The 20,087-nt window shown below is 40.3% G+C and overlaps 1 protein-coding gene across 1 annotated transcript in view; it reads left to right on the forward strand.

Annotated features, from left to right (window-relative positions):
* Positions 1 to 20,087, forward strand: part of LOC121437848 (OTU domain-containing protein 7B) — a 57,391-nt gene that overhangs the window by 16,248 nt on the left and 21,056 nt on the right. The window contains exons 2-4 of the mRNA XM_041637936.1: positions 13,811 to 13,961; positions 18,243 to 18,431; positions 19,339 to 19,566. Coding sequence (XP_041493870.1) covers positions 13,877 to 13,961; positions 18,243 to 18,431; positions 19,339 to 19,566 — 502 coding nt within the window. The 5' untranslated portion in view covers positions 13,811 to 13,876. The remainder of the gene's footprint in view (positions 1 to 13,810; positions 13,962 to 18,242; positions 18,432 to 19,338; positions 19,567 to 20,087) is intronic.

The raw sequence follows: 20,087 nt of genomic DNA on the forward strand, positions 1-20,087 counted from the left end.
TCTCTGCCAGGGTTACAAAGAGGCTGAACAACTTACCCAAGGTTACAAGAAGAAGAGGGATAGAGCTAGGATTTAGATAGAGCTTTGGTGGACTTCAGAGATAATGTCTGCAACCTTTATTACATTAGACTGTCATTTACATATATTGTATATAAATGACAATCTTTAAATACATAAGTAAGAGAAGTATGAAAATAGCTGGAATCCTGTGAATTCCTCTGTTTCAAAGGCTCTTGAATACAAGAAATGTGTCTGCGCTGACAGCCCACCTGCCCATAATACCTTTTCTTTTTCCCCCCTACTTATACCCGGGCATAAACTGGACACTGTGGCCTGCTTTAGACCACGTGCTTTGAAGACTGGGAAGAATTAGCATCCTAGGCTTCCTGAACGTTCCATGCACAGTCTCATGTTCTCTCTTTTCACTTGGTGGTGAGTAATGCATTAACAGTGTCATGTAGTTATTCCAGTTGGGACATTTTTCTTTTACCTAGTTCTTCCTTTTGAATATGTGACCAGGAACACTTTGGTTAGATTTACCTTCTGCAGCTCATTCAATTAGAAAATGTTTTCTGTATTATAATTCTAGGAAAGAGTTTTGAGATGGGAAGAACATAAAGAATTGGGTATCCTTTGCCTAGCCATGTATCAGTTTTATTTGTATTCTAAGTTGATTCTTTAGCTCATGTTATAAAAGAGAGTACTCATTGTAGTTGTTATTATTATTATTATTATTGGTTTTTTTCTGGGGGGAGGGGACAGGGGTTCTCATGTAATAGCCCTGGCTGTTCTGGGCTGGCTTTGTAGAGCAGGTTGCCCTCGAACTCATAAAGATCAGTCTGCCTCAACCTTTTGAGTGTGGGATTAAAAGTGTGCACCACTACATGGCTTGAGAGTATTATTATTTTTTGAGAGTATTATTTTTAAATTATGGCCATTGTTACCATGTGTCAATACCTGGGATAAGTGATATTCAACAGTTTCAAAATAGGCACAAAGATTTCTTTTAGAAATTACTAGAAAGCATTACAGATGCTTAAGACTCAGAATCTGAATTCCATTTGTGTTCTAGAGTTTAGGTAGGACCAAAGTTATAGGTATTAGAAGTATTTAGTATTGAGGATGCTGTCAGTTTTATACTGGGTGTTGTATATAGCTTCTGCTGCTTTCCATGACTGAAGCTAAAATCCAATTGGAACTGTGCTCAGGTTGCTTTTGTCATAGCCACCAGCTGTAGCCTTCTGAATAACTGGTGACTTGTAACAGGAAGGACAGTAGTGGGGCACACAGCTGTCTAGCCTGTCCTACAAGGAGCTTAGCCTGCTCCTGAACCTCCTGCTCTTGAACCTCTCCATCCCAGTTCTATATAACACTCTTCATCAGGTTATACAGAAGACAGACAGCTTAGGCAGGACGGGACATGAAAATCTGCCAATATCCCAAGAATGCCTGTAGCTTTATATTTACAAGCAGGGGCTTTTGTAGGATTTTGTCAGTAACATTGTCAAGTATAATATGCATCTTACAGCTGTGCCCAGACCTTGCTTTTTGTGCAGACTGAGCCCCATCCACATACACATGTGTCTGTTATGACTTTCCAGATCTGCAAAACGCTCAGGTTAGCATTATGTTATCTATATAACAAAACCTTTTCCAGAGGACGGGCAGGGCAAGGCATCCTGAACCACCGTTCCATAATAAATTGTGGGGTTACAAAGATACTTCAGTGGAGCACTCTGAAAGTCTGTTGTCATGGATTCTGAGCAAGTGGCAGGTGATCCCAGAAGTTTACTACTAAGATACTAAAGGCACATATCAGTGAGGTCTAATATAGCACGGAAACGTTCCATCTATTTGTATCATTTGTTTCCTCCATAGATCAAGGGTGGGTACAAAGCATGGATGGGAGGTGCTAACTTAATTAGCTCCCTGTAGCCCTCAACTATTCTGCGCCATTACATCTCCATATCCTGGAGCTCTTCCATGAAGCCTCCTTACATCTCTCCACACCTGATGAATTCAGTGGGCCTGACTTTATCTGCTCAGACCTCCTACCCAGGACCACAGGGGAACATGGTCTTGCTGTACCTGCAGGCTTCCTGGGTCAGACAGGCCCTGTGTTGACACTGTACCTGCTGTTGAGGGAGTTCCTGGCTGGTCTTTTGTTGGAGGAAAACATGCTCTCCTCAATCTAGGGGATAATTACCCACTCCCGGGACAGGCTTGATGGTTTTTAACCTGTGTTCTACAGCAGATGTCTTCAGTGAACTGCTCTTTGGGCTTTAAAGCCGCCCAGAAAGCACTTTAGCACGCAATTTGACTTTCTGTGAACTCTTTCCTTACAGACTCCAGCTCAACACAAATCTTGCCACATTTGTCTTTGAGTAATCCAGACAGACCTCTTCCTCTGCTTTTTTTCTTTCTTTCTTCCTTTCTTCCTTCCTTCCTTCCTTTCCTTTTTTAAGTATTTTTATTTTATGTACATTGGTGTTTTGCTTGTATGTATGTCTATCTGTGTGAGGATGTCTGATCCCCTGGAATTAGAGTTACTGACAGTTGTGAGCTGTCATGTGGGTGCTGGGAATTGAACTTGGGTTTTCTAGAAGAGCAACCAGTGCTCTTAACTGCTGAGTACTTTTTGAAGATCTAACATAAAGTAGAGTGGGCACAGGGGCAAATTCCTTTAACACCAGCACTGTGAAGGCTGGGAAGGAAGTTGAGTCCAAGGTGAGCCATCTCTCTAGCCCTCTCTGGTCTACTTTTTTGTTTGCTTGTTTTTGTTTTTCAGAATTGTTTCTCTCTGTAGCCCTGGCTGTCCAGGAACTCACCCTGTAGACCAGGCTGGTCTCATACTCAGAGGGATCCACTTGCCTCCGACTCCCAAGTACTGGGATTAAAGGCATGTTCCACCACCATCTGGCTCTGCTTTTTTGTTACCTAATTTAAGTTGTTCTCTCCCTTTAGGGTCTCTTTACATGCTGGGATAGAATGTTTCAATCTCCAAGGAGACTATTACCCAACACTGGGTACTAAGAAAATCTGAATATATCCTGTGAGATTAATGGGATAGTTGATGTGGGTGTGTCTGACCTGTAAGTAATGTGTGATATTTGGTAGGAGCATAGTCAGCGAGATAGTCTCCCGGTTCTTGTAGCCGTGGCTCACCTTGGACTGTGACTTCCTTCCCCAGCCTTCACAGTGCTGGTGTTACAGGCATGTGCCCCTGTGCCCACTCTGTGTTAAATATTCAAAAAGTACTCAGGTGCTGTGCTTTACCAGTGCCTTCTTCAGACATTTCAGTCTTTCTTCTTTGGAAAGTTATGTCCTGGGGCCGGTGAGATGGGTCAGTGAGCAAAGGCATTTGTACCACTTGTGCTGACCTGAGTTTGTTACTTCAAATGCACGTGGTGGAAGGAGAGAACTGACTCTCACATGTCGTCGTATGACCTCTGTATGTGCATTGTGGAGCAGGCCCCCTCCACTAACTGTAATCCTAAGCATTTACCTGTGTAGGTAAGCTTTTGAGGAAAGGGCGCAGTGACACAGTTCTGTGGTTTCAGGTTCTCACTGCGGGTCTGAGCCTAACACTTGCCGACTGGGTCAGTTTGGCCTATTAAGTGCATAATTTAAGGGGAAATGTGTGATTTTTATTTTGCTTGAGTTAGTCCTCCAGTTTTTTGATAGAAGTAACTTATTGGCCATCTAGTAGAATTGAGAGTACTTATTTGCTTTTGAATTCTCATTAAAACTAGGTTTGGTTTTTGAGATAATTTTCTATCGTTCCTTTTATGTCTTTTCTATTTTTAAAGCCAGTAATTATTACTACCAACACTACTACCACTGAAAACAATAATGGATAATAACTCATTCTTAAGATAGTTTTAGGTAAGAGTCAGAGGCCAGTGACTCAAATGCTGGGGTGATAGGCAGACACCACCACACTGACCTTAGACATTTTCAATATGTTCTTCTGAAAGCATTCATCTACATAGGAAACAGCTTATCCTGAGTTGGAAGTAAGATCAACCACTTTCTTCTAATATGGATCCTGTATAATAGATAGCAAACATTTTGGTCCAGATCAGTGTCTGTTTGACTCCCAAAGTAGTGAGATTGAGTAAACAATGTCTTTGACTGAGTATTTGATTAGGTATTCCATCAAAGGACTTCATAGATAGCTTCAAATGATTGGCATTCTTGAAGAGAAACTTGACTGTAATAATAATAAAAAAGCAATTTGTTCAGTAGATATTGAAGATCTTTCCCCCTTTTGTGGTTTCTTTTGTCTTTGTCTCAAATTTCTGATACTTGGTATATATTTATCCAGTAAAGGAAGTTAACTGATATCTTCCTGTAGGTGGAGTTTTCCTGTGCAGGGAGCTGCTCCTAAATAATCACTCAGAAACTTAATATTAATTGTAAAGGCGCGGCCAGTAGCTTAGGCTTGTTACTAGCTAATGCTTACATTTAAATTAACTCATTTCTTAACTACCCTTTGCCCCATGACTTGGTACCTTCTCTCAACATGGTATTTTGTTTAGGCTTTCCACTCAGGTAAACAGGAAATGTGTTAAAGTTGGTATTTTGTTTAGGCTTTCCACTCAGGTAAATAGGAAATGTGTTAAAGTTGGTATTTTGTTTGTTTCTGTTCAAAACTCAACAGTGATATTTAATTAGTACAAGAGAAGTTTTATTCAATAAAAATAAGTTTATTATGAAAAAGTAATCTAGCTTTAAACCGTCAATATAAAAGTAAAAAGAAAATATCTCTGTGATTCATAATTTTATCCCACCGTCTTGCTTTAGGTCTTAGGCATATGATGTTCCAAGTAGGATTTCTCTCTTAGTGTTGATTGGCACACAGAAGTGATTTTGCTCTGTTGCTCTGATATCTTTACAGGTGATTTCTTTTCCTGAATGGAGATTGCTTAAGGGTTGACTTTTAAAGTGCACATCTTTTTCTTTGGTTCACAGATGTTGAAGATGTTGTAGATGTTGTAGATTTAGCTGGGTACTGGAGGAAACTGAAAGTTAATGATATGTGATGTCAGGTAACAGCTACTGGAATCACTAGATTTATGATTTTTTGTTTGTTTTTTTTTTTTTTGAGGCAGAATTTCTCTGTAGCTTGGAGCCTATCCTGGAACTAGCTCTTGTAGACCAGGCTGGCCTTGAACTCACAGAGATCCGCCTGCCTCTGCCTCCTGAGTGCTGGGATTAAAGGTGTGAGCCACCATCACCCGGCTAGATTTATGATCTTGGAACTAGTTTTATCACTAGTTAGCTCTGTGTCTTTGGACAGGTGATTAAACCTCACTCACTTGGCTCTGAGTTCTTGTCATCTGTAACTTGAAGTATGCAATAAACTGGTCTCTGATAAAGCCAGGTGTGGTGGTGCATGCCTTTAATCCCAGCACTCAGGAGGTGGATGCAGGTGGATCTCTGTGAGTTGAGGCCAGCCTGGTCTACAAAGTGAGTTACAGGACAGCCAGGGCTGTTACAGAGAGAACCCTGTCTCAAAAAAGTCTCTGATATTTCTAAAAGTTCGTGACTCTAAAGTGTGACACAGGAAAACACTAACTTTCTGCGCCTCCCTACCTCTGTCCACATAGGATGTTAATTATGTGAATGACGAAAGCATGGAGTGCACTGCCCTAGACTAGAGCCATCAGAGTGTGTCGTATACTCATACCTAATCTTATGTACATAAGTGCAAGAGACTTATTTTTTAAGGTTTATTAATGTATGTATGTAGACCATGTACATGCCTGGTGTCTGGTGCAGATCAGAAGAGGATATCAGAACCCCTGGAACTGAAGTAACAGGTGGTTGTAAGCCAACATGTGAATGTTGAGAGCCGAACTGAACTCCTATGCAAGAGCAGGAAGGACTCTTTAACTGTTGGGCCATCTCTCTAACTCCCCAATTTGTAAAAATTTTGTCTACATGTATGACTGTGTGGTTTGTACGTGCCTGGTACCAGCAGAGGCCAGAAAAGGGTGTTGGATTCCCTAGAACTGGAATTATAGGTATCAATGTGGGTGTTGGGAATCAATCCCAAGTCCTCTAGAAGGGCAACCAGTACTTAACTCCTGAGCATTCCTCCAGCCCCAATTTGCTACTAAAAGTGAAACAAATACTGCAAGAGGGAGCAGCCTATTTAAGTGAAAGAAGTCCAAAGAGTGCTGGAGACAACCCGTATTAGAGTGTGCACTCCTAACTCCATCTGGGATACGTGTGACTGTGTGACTGTGTAGTTACTGGGAGGGATAGTAACAGCTGGGACAGTATCAATAAGGATGGATAGTTTTTGTTGTTGTTGTTGTTTTTTTTTTTTTTGGTTTTTCGAGACAGGGTTTCTCTGTGGCTTTGGAGCCTGTCCTGGAACTAGCTCTGTAGACCAGGCTGTTCTTGAACTCACAGAGATCCGCCTGCCTCTGCCTCCCGAGTGCTGGGATTAAAGGTATGCGCCACCACCGCCCGGCTTAAGCTTTTAAAGTATAAAATAATAATAATAATAATGCTGACATCAAGGATATCCACCAAAATGCAATCTTCTCCTCTCGCCTCCTGCTGTTCTTAAAGATTCCACTTCCTAACTCTTGTAGGTAAAATAGTTGCTCTGTGTTTCCTACACTAGTGACACTAACAGGTGTACACTCCTCATCCAGCTCAAATGCCTTGAAGGTGGAATGGTGTCTCCTCTTCATCGTTTGTATCCCAGCCCTTAAGTCGGTATCTAGAAGACGGTAGTTCAGGTTGGCAGATCTTGAATGAATGACTGATAGTCAAGTTGAAGTTAGGATGGAAGTGTCTAAAAGACCAACTAATAACAATGGCAGGTGCTTTTTATAGAGCCTATAGTAGCTAAATGAGTTTTAGAGATGACCAGAAAAGATAGATGCAGAACTAAAAAGAAGAAAGTGATGAAAATCTTTGAGCTGAAGTATCTAATTTGTTGTTTTGTTGTTTGAAATAGTATCTCACTATGTAACCTTGGCTAACCTGGTACTCTGTAGCTTAGGGTGGCCTTCAACTCAGGCCAGTCCTCCTGCTTCAGCCGTCTGAGTGCTGAGATTACAGGTACACACCAGTGTGCCTGGTTTTTAGGTATCTAATTTTATAAAAGGAAAACTTCTTTGTCTAATGAAGGCTAAAAACTATTAACTGTATGTGGAAGGAAATTAATTACCAAAAGAGATTTAAAATGAATTAATCTTATATGGATAACTAACACAGATAGTACAGTAGTTTTATTTTTCCCCTTCTATCTGATTTCTCCACCAACTAGATATTTCATAATCGATAAAGTAATGACCAATAATTATGAACCAAGTAGGGGAGAGGGTTGGTTGTTACTAAAAGTTAGAGAGTTGACTTTTGAGAGCTATTATGTTTTGCATTTAGTGTGGGCTGTTGATTTGTTGTTATTGTTAGTAGTGGTATATATATAAGGAATTCAATAGTCAGTCTTTAAAGAGCTCAAGTAGAACTTTTATTTTTGTAGGCTATTTTAAAAATTAACTTTATTGAAAATACAATCTTGGCTGAGTGTGATGGTGCATGCCTTTAATCCCAGCACTCAGGAGGCAGAGGCAGACAGATCTCTGTGAGTTCGAGGCTAGCCTCATCTACATAGTGAGTTCCAAGACAGCCAGAGCTATGTAGAGAGAATTCAAAAGACAAAGCAAAATGTAACAACAACTAAAACCTAAGAAAAGAAAACCCATGGGGACTGGAGAGATGGCTCAGTGGTTAAGAGCATTGCCTGCTCTTCCAAAGGTCCTGAGTTCAATTCCCAGCAACCACATGGTGGCTCACAACTATATGTAATGAGGTCTGGTGCCCTCTTCTGGCCTTCAGGTATACACGCAGAGGGAATATTGTATACATAATAAATAAATATTTAAAAATAAAAAAAGAAAACCCAGCCCTATCTGAAAGGAAAAAGAAGAAAAGTATATAAATTACACATACCATCTAAGTCTAAAACAATGGCAACAATAACAACCAAAAAACCCCCAATGCTTTAGGCACAGTAGTGCAGGCCTATAATTGCAGCTACTTGGGAAGCTTGGGAAGCTGTGACAGAAGGATTGCAAATTCAGTGCGTATTTGGGTTACAGAGTGAGTTCAAGGTTAACTTGGGCCATACAACGAGATCTGTCTTAAAAAACCAAACAACAAATCCCCAAGCAAAAATGAGCTGAGCTGGAAATGTGTCTCATTTGGTAGAATGCTTGCCTAACATGCATGAAGATCTGTGTTGGATTCCCAACATCACATAAACAGGCGGCATGGATGTGTTCTCAGTACTTGTCAGATAGAAGCAGGAAGATAAGCAGTTGAAGGCCATTGGCCACACAGAGTTCAAGGCCTGGGCTATATGAAATCTTTTCTTAAAACACAAAACAACACCCCCCACAAAGCAAACAAATAAAAAAAACTTGAAAAAACAAGAGAAGATTTGTAGGACTCTTGGAGGGGTTGGTTTGAGAAGAGAGAACTTTGGAAGAAATAATATAGGCAGCTGTGTTGGGTACTGGTGGAATTAGTATTGTGATAAGGATTTGGGCACAAAGACAGCTGGCATTTCTCAAAGATCTATATTAGGTATTACTTTAAAGATTGTAGTTCAATTCCCAGCAACCACATGGTGGCTCACAACCATCTGTAATGAGGTCTGGTGCTCTCTTCTGGCCTGCAGGCATACACACACACAGAATATTGTATACATAATAAATAAATAAATATTTAAAAAAAAGATTGTAAATATTTGTAATACAAACAAGATATCTGAACTGTGTATTTTCCTTTTTATATATTAGGTACAGAATAGTTGTATTCCCATGGTTCCCTAAAGTGTTAGGTTAGGGATTTGTAACAAGATGCATCTGAACCTAGAGTTGATTATTTGAATGTGGAGTTGAGAGGGTTAAGCAGTGAGTGTAGACTTTGTATGAATGGGTTGCCCATTTTCTTCCATCTTCTGCAGACACAGTGCAGTATAGAATAAGGACCAGGTCTCTGGCGTGCTGTGGGTTGACTTGTAAACATCTTTGTTCTGCTAGTTAGTTCTTGAGTAACATTGATGAATCACCTAACTTCTTTGAGGTTATTTGTCATTTTCATGTGTAACAGAAGGTTAGTGATACAAATCTCATCTCTTAGAGTTTGGAAATTTAAGATAATGTCCAAGCTTAGGCAAAAAAGGAAAAGAAAAATCTGGTAAGACTGGAGTTAAACTGGGGGCCATGTTCCAGCCCCAACAAGCATCAGGGCTTGAAAGCTTTGGCCGTGTGGTTCTGGCTTTAGAATTAAAGGTGGAGCCGGGCGATGGTGGCGTGCAGAGAAACCCTGTCTCGAAAAAGAAAAAAAAAAGAATTAAAGGTGGAAGAAATGGATTATAGAAGTTTCCTCCGTACTTTAGAACAGCCAGTGAGACCAGGGATGTGTCAGGGGTGTCCCTGAATGGAGTCCTTAGAGAGGCCATTGTGTTAAAGTGTGAAGTTGAAGCCTGGATTGCTTTGGAGACCCCAAGATGTTAGAGATGCCAGAGTCATGGGATAGCTATGGAGGAGAGCTGCTAACAGGGAGTGGAAGCAGCCCAAGAAAAAGAAGTGTGCTGCAGTCAGCAAAGCTGAATAGAGCTGGAGATGTGCAGAGTGTTTTGACATCAGACATGGAGATGCAGAGTCTAGAGTTTGCCAAGCTGATTTTGGTCTTGCTTTGGTCCAGTATCTCCTCACTATGCTCCCTTCCCTGTGTGTTGGAGTGCCATTATATGTTGGAAGTATGTAATCTGCTTTTTGATTTTGATTTTTATAGGTGATTGCAGTTAAGAAATTGCCATTCATCTCAAAAGAGACTAGACTTTCAAACATGTTTGAGACCGTAAGAAACTATCGGGACTTTTGAAGTTGGACTGAATGCATTTTTCCATTATGATACGGCTATAAGCCTTTGGGGTCTAGGCAGTAGAATGTGGTGGTTTGAAAGAAAATGGTCCCCAAAGGGAGTGGCACTGTTAGGAGGTATAGTCTTGTTGGAGGAACTGTGTCACTGTGGGGGCAGGCTTTGAGGTCTCTTTTCTTAAGCTGCACTTAATGTGAGTCAGTCAACTTCTTGTTGTTTGCAAGATGTAGGACTCTCAGCTCCAACACCATGTCTGCCTGCATGCTGCCATGCTCCCCTTCATGATCATAATGAACTAAACTTCTGAAAATGTAAGAGAATCACCACCAATTAAATATTTTCTTTATGAGATTTGCCGTAGTCATGGTATCCCTTTACAGCAATAAGAATCCAAACTAAGACAGACCAGATGGTGATAGATGTGGAGGGCAAAGTTCGGTTGGCACGCCAAGGGGAAAGTGAACTCCAGACAATACTTTGCAAATGAGGAAAGAGCTCACCTGCTGGACCAGCAATTCTTTGCAAAATGATTGAGGATGACAGAGTCATGATGTTGGGCCACAACAAGTATTTATGTGAAGTAATGATTTAATATTTTCCATTGAAAAAAAATCCATCATTCTCAGGAGTTAATTTTGTTCTATAGGACAGAATAAGAACCATTATGTGAACAGTACTGGGGGAGGGATCTGGTGATAGACTTGGTTTTTGTTTAGAAGAAAACAGTTTATAACAGTTGGAGCTGAAAGCATTGAGCTCCCTATCAAAGCTTGTATTCACTCGGGAACTAGATGACCTGCTAGAGATGTAATAGAGGAGTCCTTGCACTGGTCTGAGTAGTTGGTGATGGCCCCTTTACTAGGAAACTGGTTGATTTTGACGTTTGAATCTGTCTATACATATAATCAACAAAGATTTGAGTGCTGCCTCCCTTTATTTGAAAAGTTGAAGGTTAGTGTTTTGTTTTCTTGTTTGGGTTTTTCCTTCCTGTGTGCTGAGGCAGAGTCTTTGCCGTTGGCTTCGATATCCCCATGGAATTTGAGAACCTTTAGCCAGGTGTGGTGATGTAACAAGAGCTGCTGTCCTTACCTGTTGGGCAAAGGGCACAGTCCATGCCATGTACCTGGAGAATCAAATACAAGAATGTGCTGCCAAGAAGCTTGCTTTAGTGCTTCACATTTTTGCTGAAGAGCCAGTCTTTCCAGATATGAGTTATTTGTTTATCTTAGATGTTTGGAAATGAATGACCTACCTTCTGTTACCATGTAAGATCTCAGATGCCATAGCACCAATAGTTTTCATTTGCTTCTCGTGCTCAGGAGCCTGAATCTGGCTGGAAATTGTCTGCGTGCCTGTGGCTTAGTCAGGTCTTCTCCTTTCTGTTGAGTGCTGTTTCTGTTTTTCCCCCATATCCTCTCAGAAGGTTGTTAAAGTGGCTTGCTTTGTTTTGTTTCTTTACTTTTCTTGTCTGTCTATCAAGACAGGGTCTCATAGCTCTCATAGCTCTGAGCTCTCACTCTGTAGACCAAGCTGGCCTTTCCTCACAGAGCTCTGCCCTCTTCTACTTCTGAGTGTGGGATTGAAGGCCTGAGCCACCACACTCATCAGTCCTGTTTTATCTTTTGTTTTAATATTTATTTTTATTATTTATTATGTATACAATAGTCTGTGTGTATGCGGAAGGCCAGAAGAGGGCACCAGACCTTATTACAGATGGTTGTGAGCCACCATGTGGTTGCTGGGAATTGAACTCAGGACCTTTGGAAGAGCAGGCAATGCTCTTAACCACTGAGCCATCTCTCCAGCCCTCCTGTTTTATCTTTTAAGAACAGAGATTAAAGTTCATTTTGGAGCTAGGTTCTTGATTTTGCATTGTTTAATTATATGTTGTTACTGGGCAGTGCCCATGTCCTGTGACCAAAGTGCTGAACACCGTGGGCTTTGGACAGAATTCTCATGTGCGCTAGGAGATGAAAAGCCTTTCATTCATCTATGATTTCTGAAAGCATTTACTTTTTAATATTTTTTGAGATAGGGTCTTTCTTTGTAGCCTTGAATTCTCAATCCTCCTGCCTCTGCCTCTTGGGTGCTGGTATTATAGACATTACCACTTGCCTGCCTTGAAGTTAAGTTCTTAAGCACAGACTTCAAGGGGATTGATTGGGTCACTGTTTAGAAAGCTTGGTCAGAAGTTCTTCATGCAGTTCTGGGTTAGAGGGAGGTTAATAACCTCAGAGGAATGTTGACTTGGTGCTTAGTATGTTGAGGCAGATGAAGACGAGACATTTGTTTACATTGAGTTTATTCAGCAGGTATTTATTACTCCTGAAATATTGTAGATACCTTGCTAAATGTTGGCCTGGGATAAAATAAATCATGTCCTGTATCCACTGACTTCTTGTGTTGTTAGAGCACTAAAAGAAATAATAGTTTCTCTTTCTCAAAAAAAAAAATATCAAAAGAGCTACCTACCACCACCAAGACAATGAGTTATCAGGTTAGAGAGTTAGAATTTTTATAACCCACAAATATTTCTTATTTGCCTTACAATATTCAAGGAATGAAGAAAATTGGGATCAGATCATACCACTAAACAAGTTGTATCCTGGGACAGAAGCGGGATGAAAAAAAAATGCTTGGGAGTCATCCTTAGGCTTTAGGTGTAGGAAGACTGTTCTGTCTGAGTCACCTGTTGTTTTCAAGAATTCTAGTTTTGGCTTTTCCAAAAAGATGGAATTAGTGGGTGTAGTGGGCAGTGGGTACCTGGGCACTTTATGAATGAGCCACCTTCTCTAGACCTGGTGAATTTGGTCAGAGGCTGTTCTCCATCCTATTTTTGCTTTCTCAACTGGGTCTGTTAACCACAGAGGAATGTTGGCTTGGTGCCAGTTGGTCAGGTCAGAGACATAGTTTCTGCTAAAGTCAAGTCTGAAAGAAAGGATTTTTTTTTTTCAGGTAAACTTACCTAGTACTCATCTATCCTGGAAGGAGAAAAGCATTTCTGATTCTGCCTGTTTCCTGAACTCCTGAAGTTGCTTTTATGATGAGCCTTTGGGCTCTACTCAGATGTGTAGAATAGTTTGCTGTTTTATTTTCAGTAGTTCTCAGTTTTTACTTTACACTTCCTGTCTACTCAGCCAGCAAGGGAATATTATTCAACCCTGAACTCCTCTGCTGTGTAGTACTCATTTGTTTAATAAGAGTCTGCTAAGGGCCAGTGTGCCATGTGTGTCAAGTGATTTGTTCTGCTGATACATCAGGAAAGAACACACACAACTTCCTATTTCCCAAAACTTGGCGTATGAAAATCAAGAGAGGTTAGACAGGGAATGATTAAATTAACTTCAGAGGAAACCCAGGGCATGATGGCATTCAAGATGCTGAGGCAAGAAGACTGCAGAATAAAGCATTGTCTCCAAAAATAAACTAAAACCCTTAATAATAAATATGTTTCAGGAAAGAAATGAACATGGGGCTATGTTAGGAAACATTGCAGGCTGGGGAGCTTTATTGGGCAGCATTCTACTGCCTCCTTTCTTTCAACTGGAGAAGCAGACTTGACGCTGGGGTGGGTATAGAGCACTTGCGCAGCATATACAAGCCCTAGGTTTAATACCTAGTGCCTCTTTCAAACAAGCAAATAAAATAAATAAATAAATAGCGGAGAGAAAGCTTTGTTCACAGTGGTTTGTGGTTATTGTAGGCAATAAGACATTATTGTTAATGAGGAAATTAAGTGTGATTCTTCAAATAATTTTAAACTTCTTTATTTCAAACTTCAACTAGAATGAAGGAACCAGAATAGTTTCCCATTTAGATAAACCTGTTGGAATTGGGCTGGGATGATGTTGTTCTAGGTACTTACTTGAGCCTTGTGTGATTATCTCCTTTTCAGGTTCAAGCCTGGATTTTGATCTATGTTCTGCTCACATCCTGCTGCCTGAGAGAACCTGATGATCCCATGACCCTGGACATGGATGCTGTCCTGTCGGATTTTGTCCGTTCTACAGGTGCAGAGCCAGGGCTGGCCCGAGATCTTCTGGAAGGTAAGGAGAGAGTGAGAAAAGAAAGCAAAATGCGATATTTACTAGGAATATTTAAGGTGATCAGAAAAGTATTCTGTATACCATAGACCTCCATTTAAGTTGCTTCTTATTACCTGCTTGGTGTGCCCAACTAGTTTTAAAATCCAAAATCCCTTCACCTTGTATGTTTTCAGAGCTTTCTTCATGAGTTTATATTCAGATAATCCAAGAAGAAAGTTAAATTAGCTCACTAAAATCATAATCATAAGTAAAAACACTTGATCTTGAGCTCTAGCCTCTACACACTTGTATATACACACCACACATATATACCACACACATGCTTTAACCTCTATACACACTTGTATGCACACACCACACACACATATACTACACGCAGCGCAACAACACACTCAAAATTAAGAAAAAAATTAAAAATGAAATCATCATCTTATAAAATGTGCAGTGTGCCTAGCATATGCCAGGTACTTAAGATGTATTTTCTCAACTACCATGCTATAACTTTGAAACAGAGGTTTAGTGAAGCTACATAGGATTTGAACCTTTGACAATTTTTTATAATGTGTCTCTTAATGATTATGTTACAAATTACTTCTTATATGTTATAAACACTCATGTTATATATATATAAAAAAAAAGCTGAGCGTGCTATGAGAATGAAGATGGAAATCTGGTTCAGCTCTAGAGTTTGGAAGGCCTACCCAGGAGAAGTAGTTACAGACAACCCTAAGAGTAGAGAGATGGATGTAATGTAAAGAGAAATAGTGAGAGAGATGAGAGAATGATTGGGAGCTGGTTAGGTGGACAAGAAGCAGAATATGGGGCCTTTGTTGGCCATAGTAAGGGACTTCTATGTTCATTGGAAGTGAAGTTTTTAATAGAATAAGAATAGTTTTTCCAGTTTCAGTGTTCAAGCTATTCCAATAGGATTGTATTGGAAGTGGCCAATGATAAAACCAGCTAAGAATTGCCATAGTTCAGGTGAGAGATAATGGTGACTTAGACCACAGTGTGGGTGAGAGGGAGAGAAGTTGATGGATTTAAATATAAATTAGTGGCTAGAGAGATAATTCAGTAGTTGAGCATTTGCTGCTCTTACAGAGAACCTGAGTTCAGTTCCCAGTACTCACATAGTGGCTCATAGCTTTATGCAACTTCAGTTGGCTTACTTGAACACCAGGGAAGCATGTGATACACACACATACATGCAGACTAAACATTTATACACATAAAATAAAAAAATAAGTGACTTTTTAAAAAGGTACAATTTAGAAAAGAAATAAAGAACTTTGATGTTGTCTCCTTCTTTCTCATGCTGTTTTTCTTTAAAAGTTAACTCTTTCCGAGGCATAATTTCACATAATCACAGCACTCAGGAAAGGCAGGCGGATCTCTGTGAATTTGAGACTAGCCTTGTTCTCAAATCAAAACAACAAAACATTAACTTTGGTTGTAGTACAAAGAATAAATTAGAAAAAAGATTAGGAGCAGAGAGACTTAGAAAGTCTTATTAGAGAGTCTCCCTTTCAAAACACCAAAGACTAGGTAAGTATTATGAGGATTTGAGTCAGGGCAGAGATAATAAAAATAGACAAGAAGGAATGGATGTGAGAGATATTTAGACCCTGAGGATTAACTGCGATAGTGAGGGAGAAGAGAGTGTGAGGAGCTGAAACTGAAGGCTTGGGACTTTCAGGGATTGTGATTCTATTACTGATTTAGGGGTCACATGAGGAAGAGAGGGCACACGTGTTTTGGGGTGGAGATGGTTGGCATTCCGTGTTGGCCTGATGGTTTTAAGGTACTTTCCTGACAGTTGGAGATCCTGTTCTTAAAACAGGCTATAGATTAATAGATGAATCGATTTAGGGAAAATACTCTCCATTTATTCAGCAAGTATTTATTGAGTCTCTTCTAGATGCTAGGTATTATTTTGGATGCTTGTGCCAAAGTTCCTATCCTGATGTTGCAGTAGGATAAACAGTAAACAAGTATGGTAGAGATACACATTGTAAAGTATGTTCTAGGGTATGGAGTGCATTTGGGAAACTGAGCAGAGTGATGGAATGCATGTGATTTTAAACTGGGAAGCCAGCGTAGGACTGACTAAGAATGTGATATTTGAACAGATACTTGAAGTTTACAAAGATTCACATATGTAGATACACTGGAGAAAAGTCTTCTATGCAGTAGAATAGGCAAGAGAGGCTTTGGTGGGAGCAGTCTTGGTGTGATCTAGGAACAGCAAGGAGACCAGAACACGAGAGGAGACTAGAACAAAGAGTGAAGAAAGAGAGTTGAAGAGTATTAGAATTAAGTCAGCAAGCATGGGTTAGGAGAGATGGCTCAGAGGTTAAGAGCATTGCCTGCTCTTCCAAAGGTCCTGAGTTCAATTCCCGGCAACCACATGGTGGCTCACAACCATCTGTAATGAGGTCTGGTGTCTGTAATGAGGTCTGGTGTCCTCTTCTGGCCTGCAGGTATACACGCAGACAGAATATTGTATACATAATAAGTAAATAAATAAATATTTTAAAAAAAAGAACAGAGACTGTGGCAGCAGTAGTAAATGCATGTGGGAATCTGCATACAAGATACTGTTGTACGTGCTTTCGACTCGCTTAACCTTCAGAACAGCACTGTGCTTCAGGCACAGCATTGCATGATTTTTTTCTGGGGAAGGATATTTCTATCCATCCCTGATAGAGGGAGCAGATTATAAAAGCTACCTCAACCAAAATTAGCCTGCTGAACCAGAACTTATTGAGGTTACTTTAGGAGCATGGGTAGCATGCCAAGCATGTGGAAAACTGGACAGCTATACCACCAAAAAGTCTGTCTTTGAACCAATTCTTAAATTTTTATATATCCTTGAGCAAAGGAGGGACCTAATGAACGTCATTAATCTCATTACCATCTACCTACTAAGGGGGATTAAAAAAAAATTGGTCTTATTTTATGTCTGTGTGTGAGTGCCTGACATGTATGTATACTATGTGCATGCCTAGTATCTAAGAAGGCCAGAAGAGGGTGTCAGATGGCAATGATCATATCCAACCTGGAAGAAATGGCTACACAGCATGCTAGTATTATTATCTACATTTTCATAAATAAGTAAATTATAGCACAGAGAAAAGGCTAGGAAATAGGAGAGGTCATAGAAAGTCTCAAATAATGGGCAAAGGATTAGTGATGAGCCATTACATAAAGAATTTGAACATAGAGCTAAAATGGTTAGAACGGTGCTTTAGAAAAACAAATCTCATGGGATTTCTTGGGTAGATTGGAGGTATAGGGTACTCGGTGAGAAGCTAACCCAAGGCTGCAGCAGCTAGAGTGCACAGGTGCAAACAGCCAACATGTATGAAATAATTTAGCTGCAGAAAACTGCGATCGAGTCTTTGAGATAGAGAGCTGTTTGTAAAGCAGGAGCAGTGCAGCTCCTTTTGGTGCTGTGATACCTAGAAACTCTTCACTGGAGAGTTTCACCGTTAGGTGGCTTTCAGACATCCTAGAATCTACCTCAGCTAATGAGCCCGGTGCAAACTAACTGTGACTTTGAACAAGTCATGGTACTTCTGTAAGCTCTGTCTCATTTATCTGTAAAAGGAGTTTCATTTTAGTGACTAAGTCTCTGAAGAGCCCTTTGAGTTTAGAGACAAAGTATCATTATATAGTTTACATAGGAAATAGACAATAAAGAAAATCAGTGCTTCAGATTGAAGAAAATTAAAGTAGTTGGATAAGAAAGTTGATAGAATTGTGGTGTGCATTATTAGTATGTTCTTACTTGGCTCATTTATTTGTTTGTTCATCTATAACTATATCTATCACCTAATCTATCTATCTATCTATCTATCTATCTATCTATCTATCTATCTATCTATCTGCTTTTTCGAGACAGGGTTTCTCTGTATAGCTTTGGCTGTCCTGTATAGACCAGGCTAGCCTCTCACTCCAAGATCCGCCTGCTTCTGCCTCCCAAGTGCTGGGATTAAAGGCATCTGCCACCACTGCCTGGCATTACTAGGTTTATTTTTGATATGAGGTGTTTTTAAACTGAGTCTGAGGTAGACCAGACTGGCTTTAAATTCTTTGATCCTCCTGTCTCACCCTCTCGAGTTCTAGCATTGTAAGCTTGTGCTGCCATACTTGGCCTGCTTGGTTGTGCTAGGGTGGTTAGAATGGTCTTCCTATGTCTCTCTCCAGTTTCATAATACTCTGGGTCTAAAATGGTATTTTTTTTCTTTTTTTTTTTTTGTATTTTTTTTTTTCTATTAGGAAAGAACTGGGATGTGAGTGCTGCCCTCAGTGATTTTGAACAGCTACGCCAAGTCCATGCTGGGAACCTGTCTCCACCCTTTAGTGGAGGGAGTAGTTGTTCTAAGACCCCTGAAAAAGGGTGTTCTGATAGAGAACCCACTCGCCCTTCTCGACCAATCCTACAGAGACAGGATGACATCGTTCAAGGTATTGCTTGAACTGAGGACAAAGCTTTTGCATGTGGATTAGGAAGAGTTTGTGTGCTCCTTTAAAGGTGTTTTCATTCCTTAACTCTCTTCCCACCAAATTCAGCTGGTAATTTGTAGCTAGCTATACAATGGGCTGAGACAGTTCTTGCTTGCTTCACATCAACAACTGCATAGCATTAGAGCTCCCATCCCCTGTGATAATCACCCATGTACTTCAAGCTGTGCAAATACATAATATTATACTGACACATTTTGCTCATAATGTCACATGGGCTGGGGCATTGCAGGTGCCATGTACTTAAAACATATGAAATGATTTGGGGATGCAGTTTACATTACTGTTTTGCTCTCTGGCATATTAAAATTTGACTGTCTCTGTAAATTTATGATAAATATGAATACTAATAAAAGTTATAGTAAATAATATAGATGTTGGTGATGACACTGTCACTTTCTTTTCTATAATGGAAATCTTTTCTACATCCTCTAAGATGTAGGATTTACTAGAGTCATTATTTGGCTAAATCCAACCAAATGAAAGCCCATTTCTCTTACTTGTTCTTCTTCCCACTAGAAAAATGACCTAGTTGCTAAGTGAATGACTCACACTCATGTTGAAAAATGGGAGTCAAAGATGAGGTCATAGGAAAAGGAAAGTCAGGGAAACCTCAACAAGGTTAGGTGAATGTGTTTTTGTACTACTCTAAGTATCTACAAAAATACCATTTTGTATATTCTCCCCTTTGTATTTGGCTTAAGAAAAGAAATACCATGAGGTTCAGAAGTAGCTGGTTAGGTAGTTTTTCCTTGACTGGAAACGGTCAAGTGCTCTTACCTCCTTCATCTGTGGAGAGTTCTCAAAATGGGTTGCATATATTCTAAGGTGACTCCATTTCTCATTGCAGAAAAACGCCTGTCTAGGGGCATCTCCCACGCCAGTTCCAGCATTGTTTCCCTGGCCCGGTCCCATGTCTCCTCCAATGGTGGGGGTGGGGGGAGCAGTGAGCACCCCCTGGAAATGCCCATCTGTGCCTTCCAGCTTCCAGATCTCACTGTGTACAAAGAAGACTTCCGAAGCTTCATAGAGAGGGATCTCATTGAACAGTCCATGCTGGTCGCCTTGGAACAGGCAGGTCAGTGGGTGTTTCCTCTTCAGCGATGCCTCCTCTAGTCTCTGCCTGCAGCCACAGAAAGGGGCCAGTCTTCCTCAGCAACCTCTTTTTTAAGTGTGTTATCTGATAGCTGTCACAGATAGGGGTCAGTCAGATACGTGTCCTGAGATAATGAATGAAAATTAGCCAGGTGTGTGGTGAGGGGCAGGAATAAACATTAGATACTTTGGAAAGTTCCTATTTAATAGAAGGGAAACCAGATATATATGTGAAGGGTTTAGTAATTGATGCCCCCAAATCAACACATGAACAAATATGACTGATTATAATTGGCCATGGAGCACCTTTGCAAACACAGAGGACCAAGGCTATAGATGATGCACTGAGAGTCACATCTATGACTTTTATTTACATTTATTTACCTTTACAATTGAGTTCATTTTAAATTAGCATTAAAATTAGTTTGAGTCAGCAAGATAGCTCAGTGGATAAAGACATCTGCCACCAAGGCTTGATGACTTACTTTTGATCCTTGGGACTCA

Source organism: Microtus oregoni, unplaced genomic scaffold (genome assembly GCF_018167655.1).
Source record: "Microtus oregoni isolate MIOR12 unplaced genomic scaffold, Mior012 000054F_ref0000373, whole genome shotgun sequence".
Lineage (NCBI taxonomy): Eukaryota > Metazoa > Chordata > Mammalia > Rodentia > Cricetidae > Microtus > Microtus oregoni.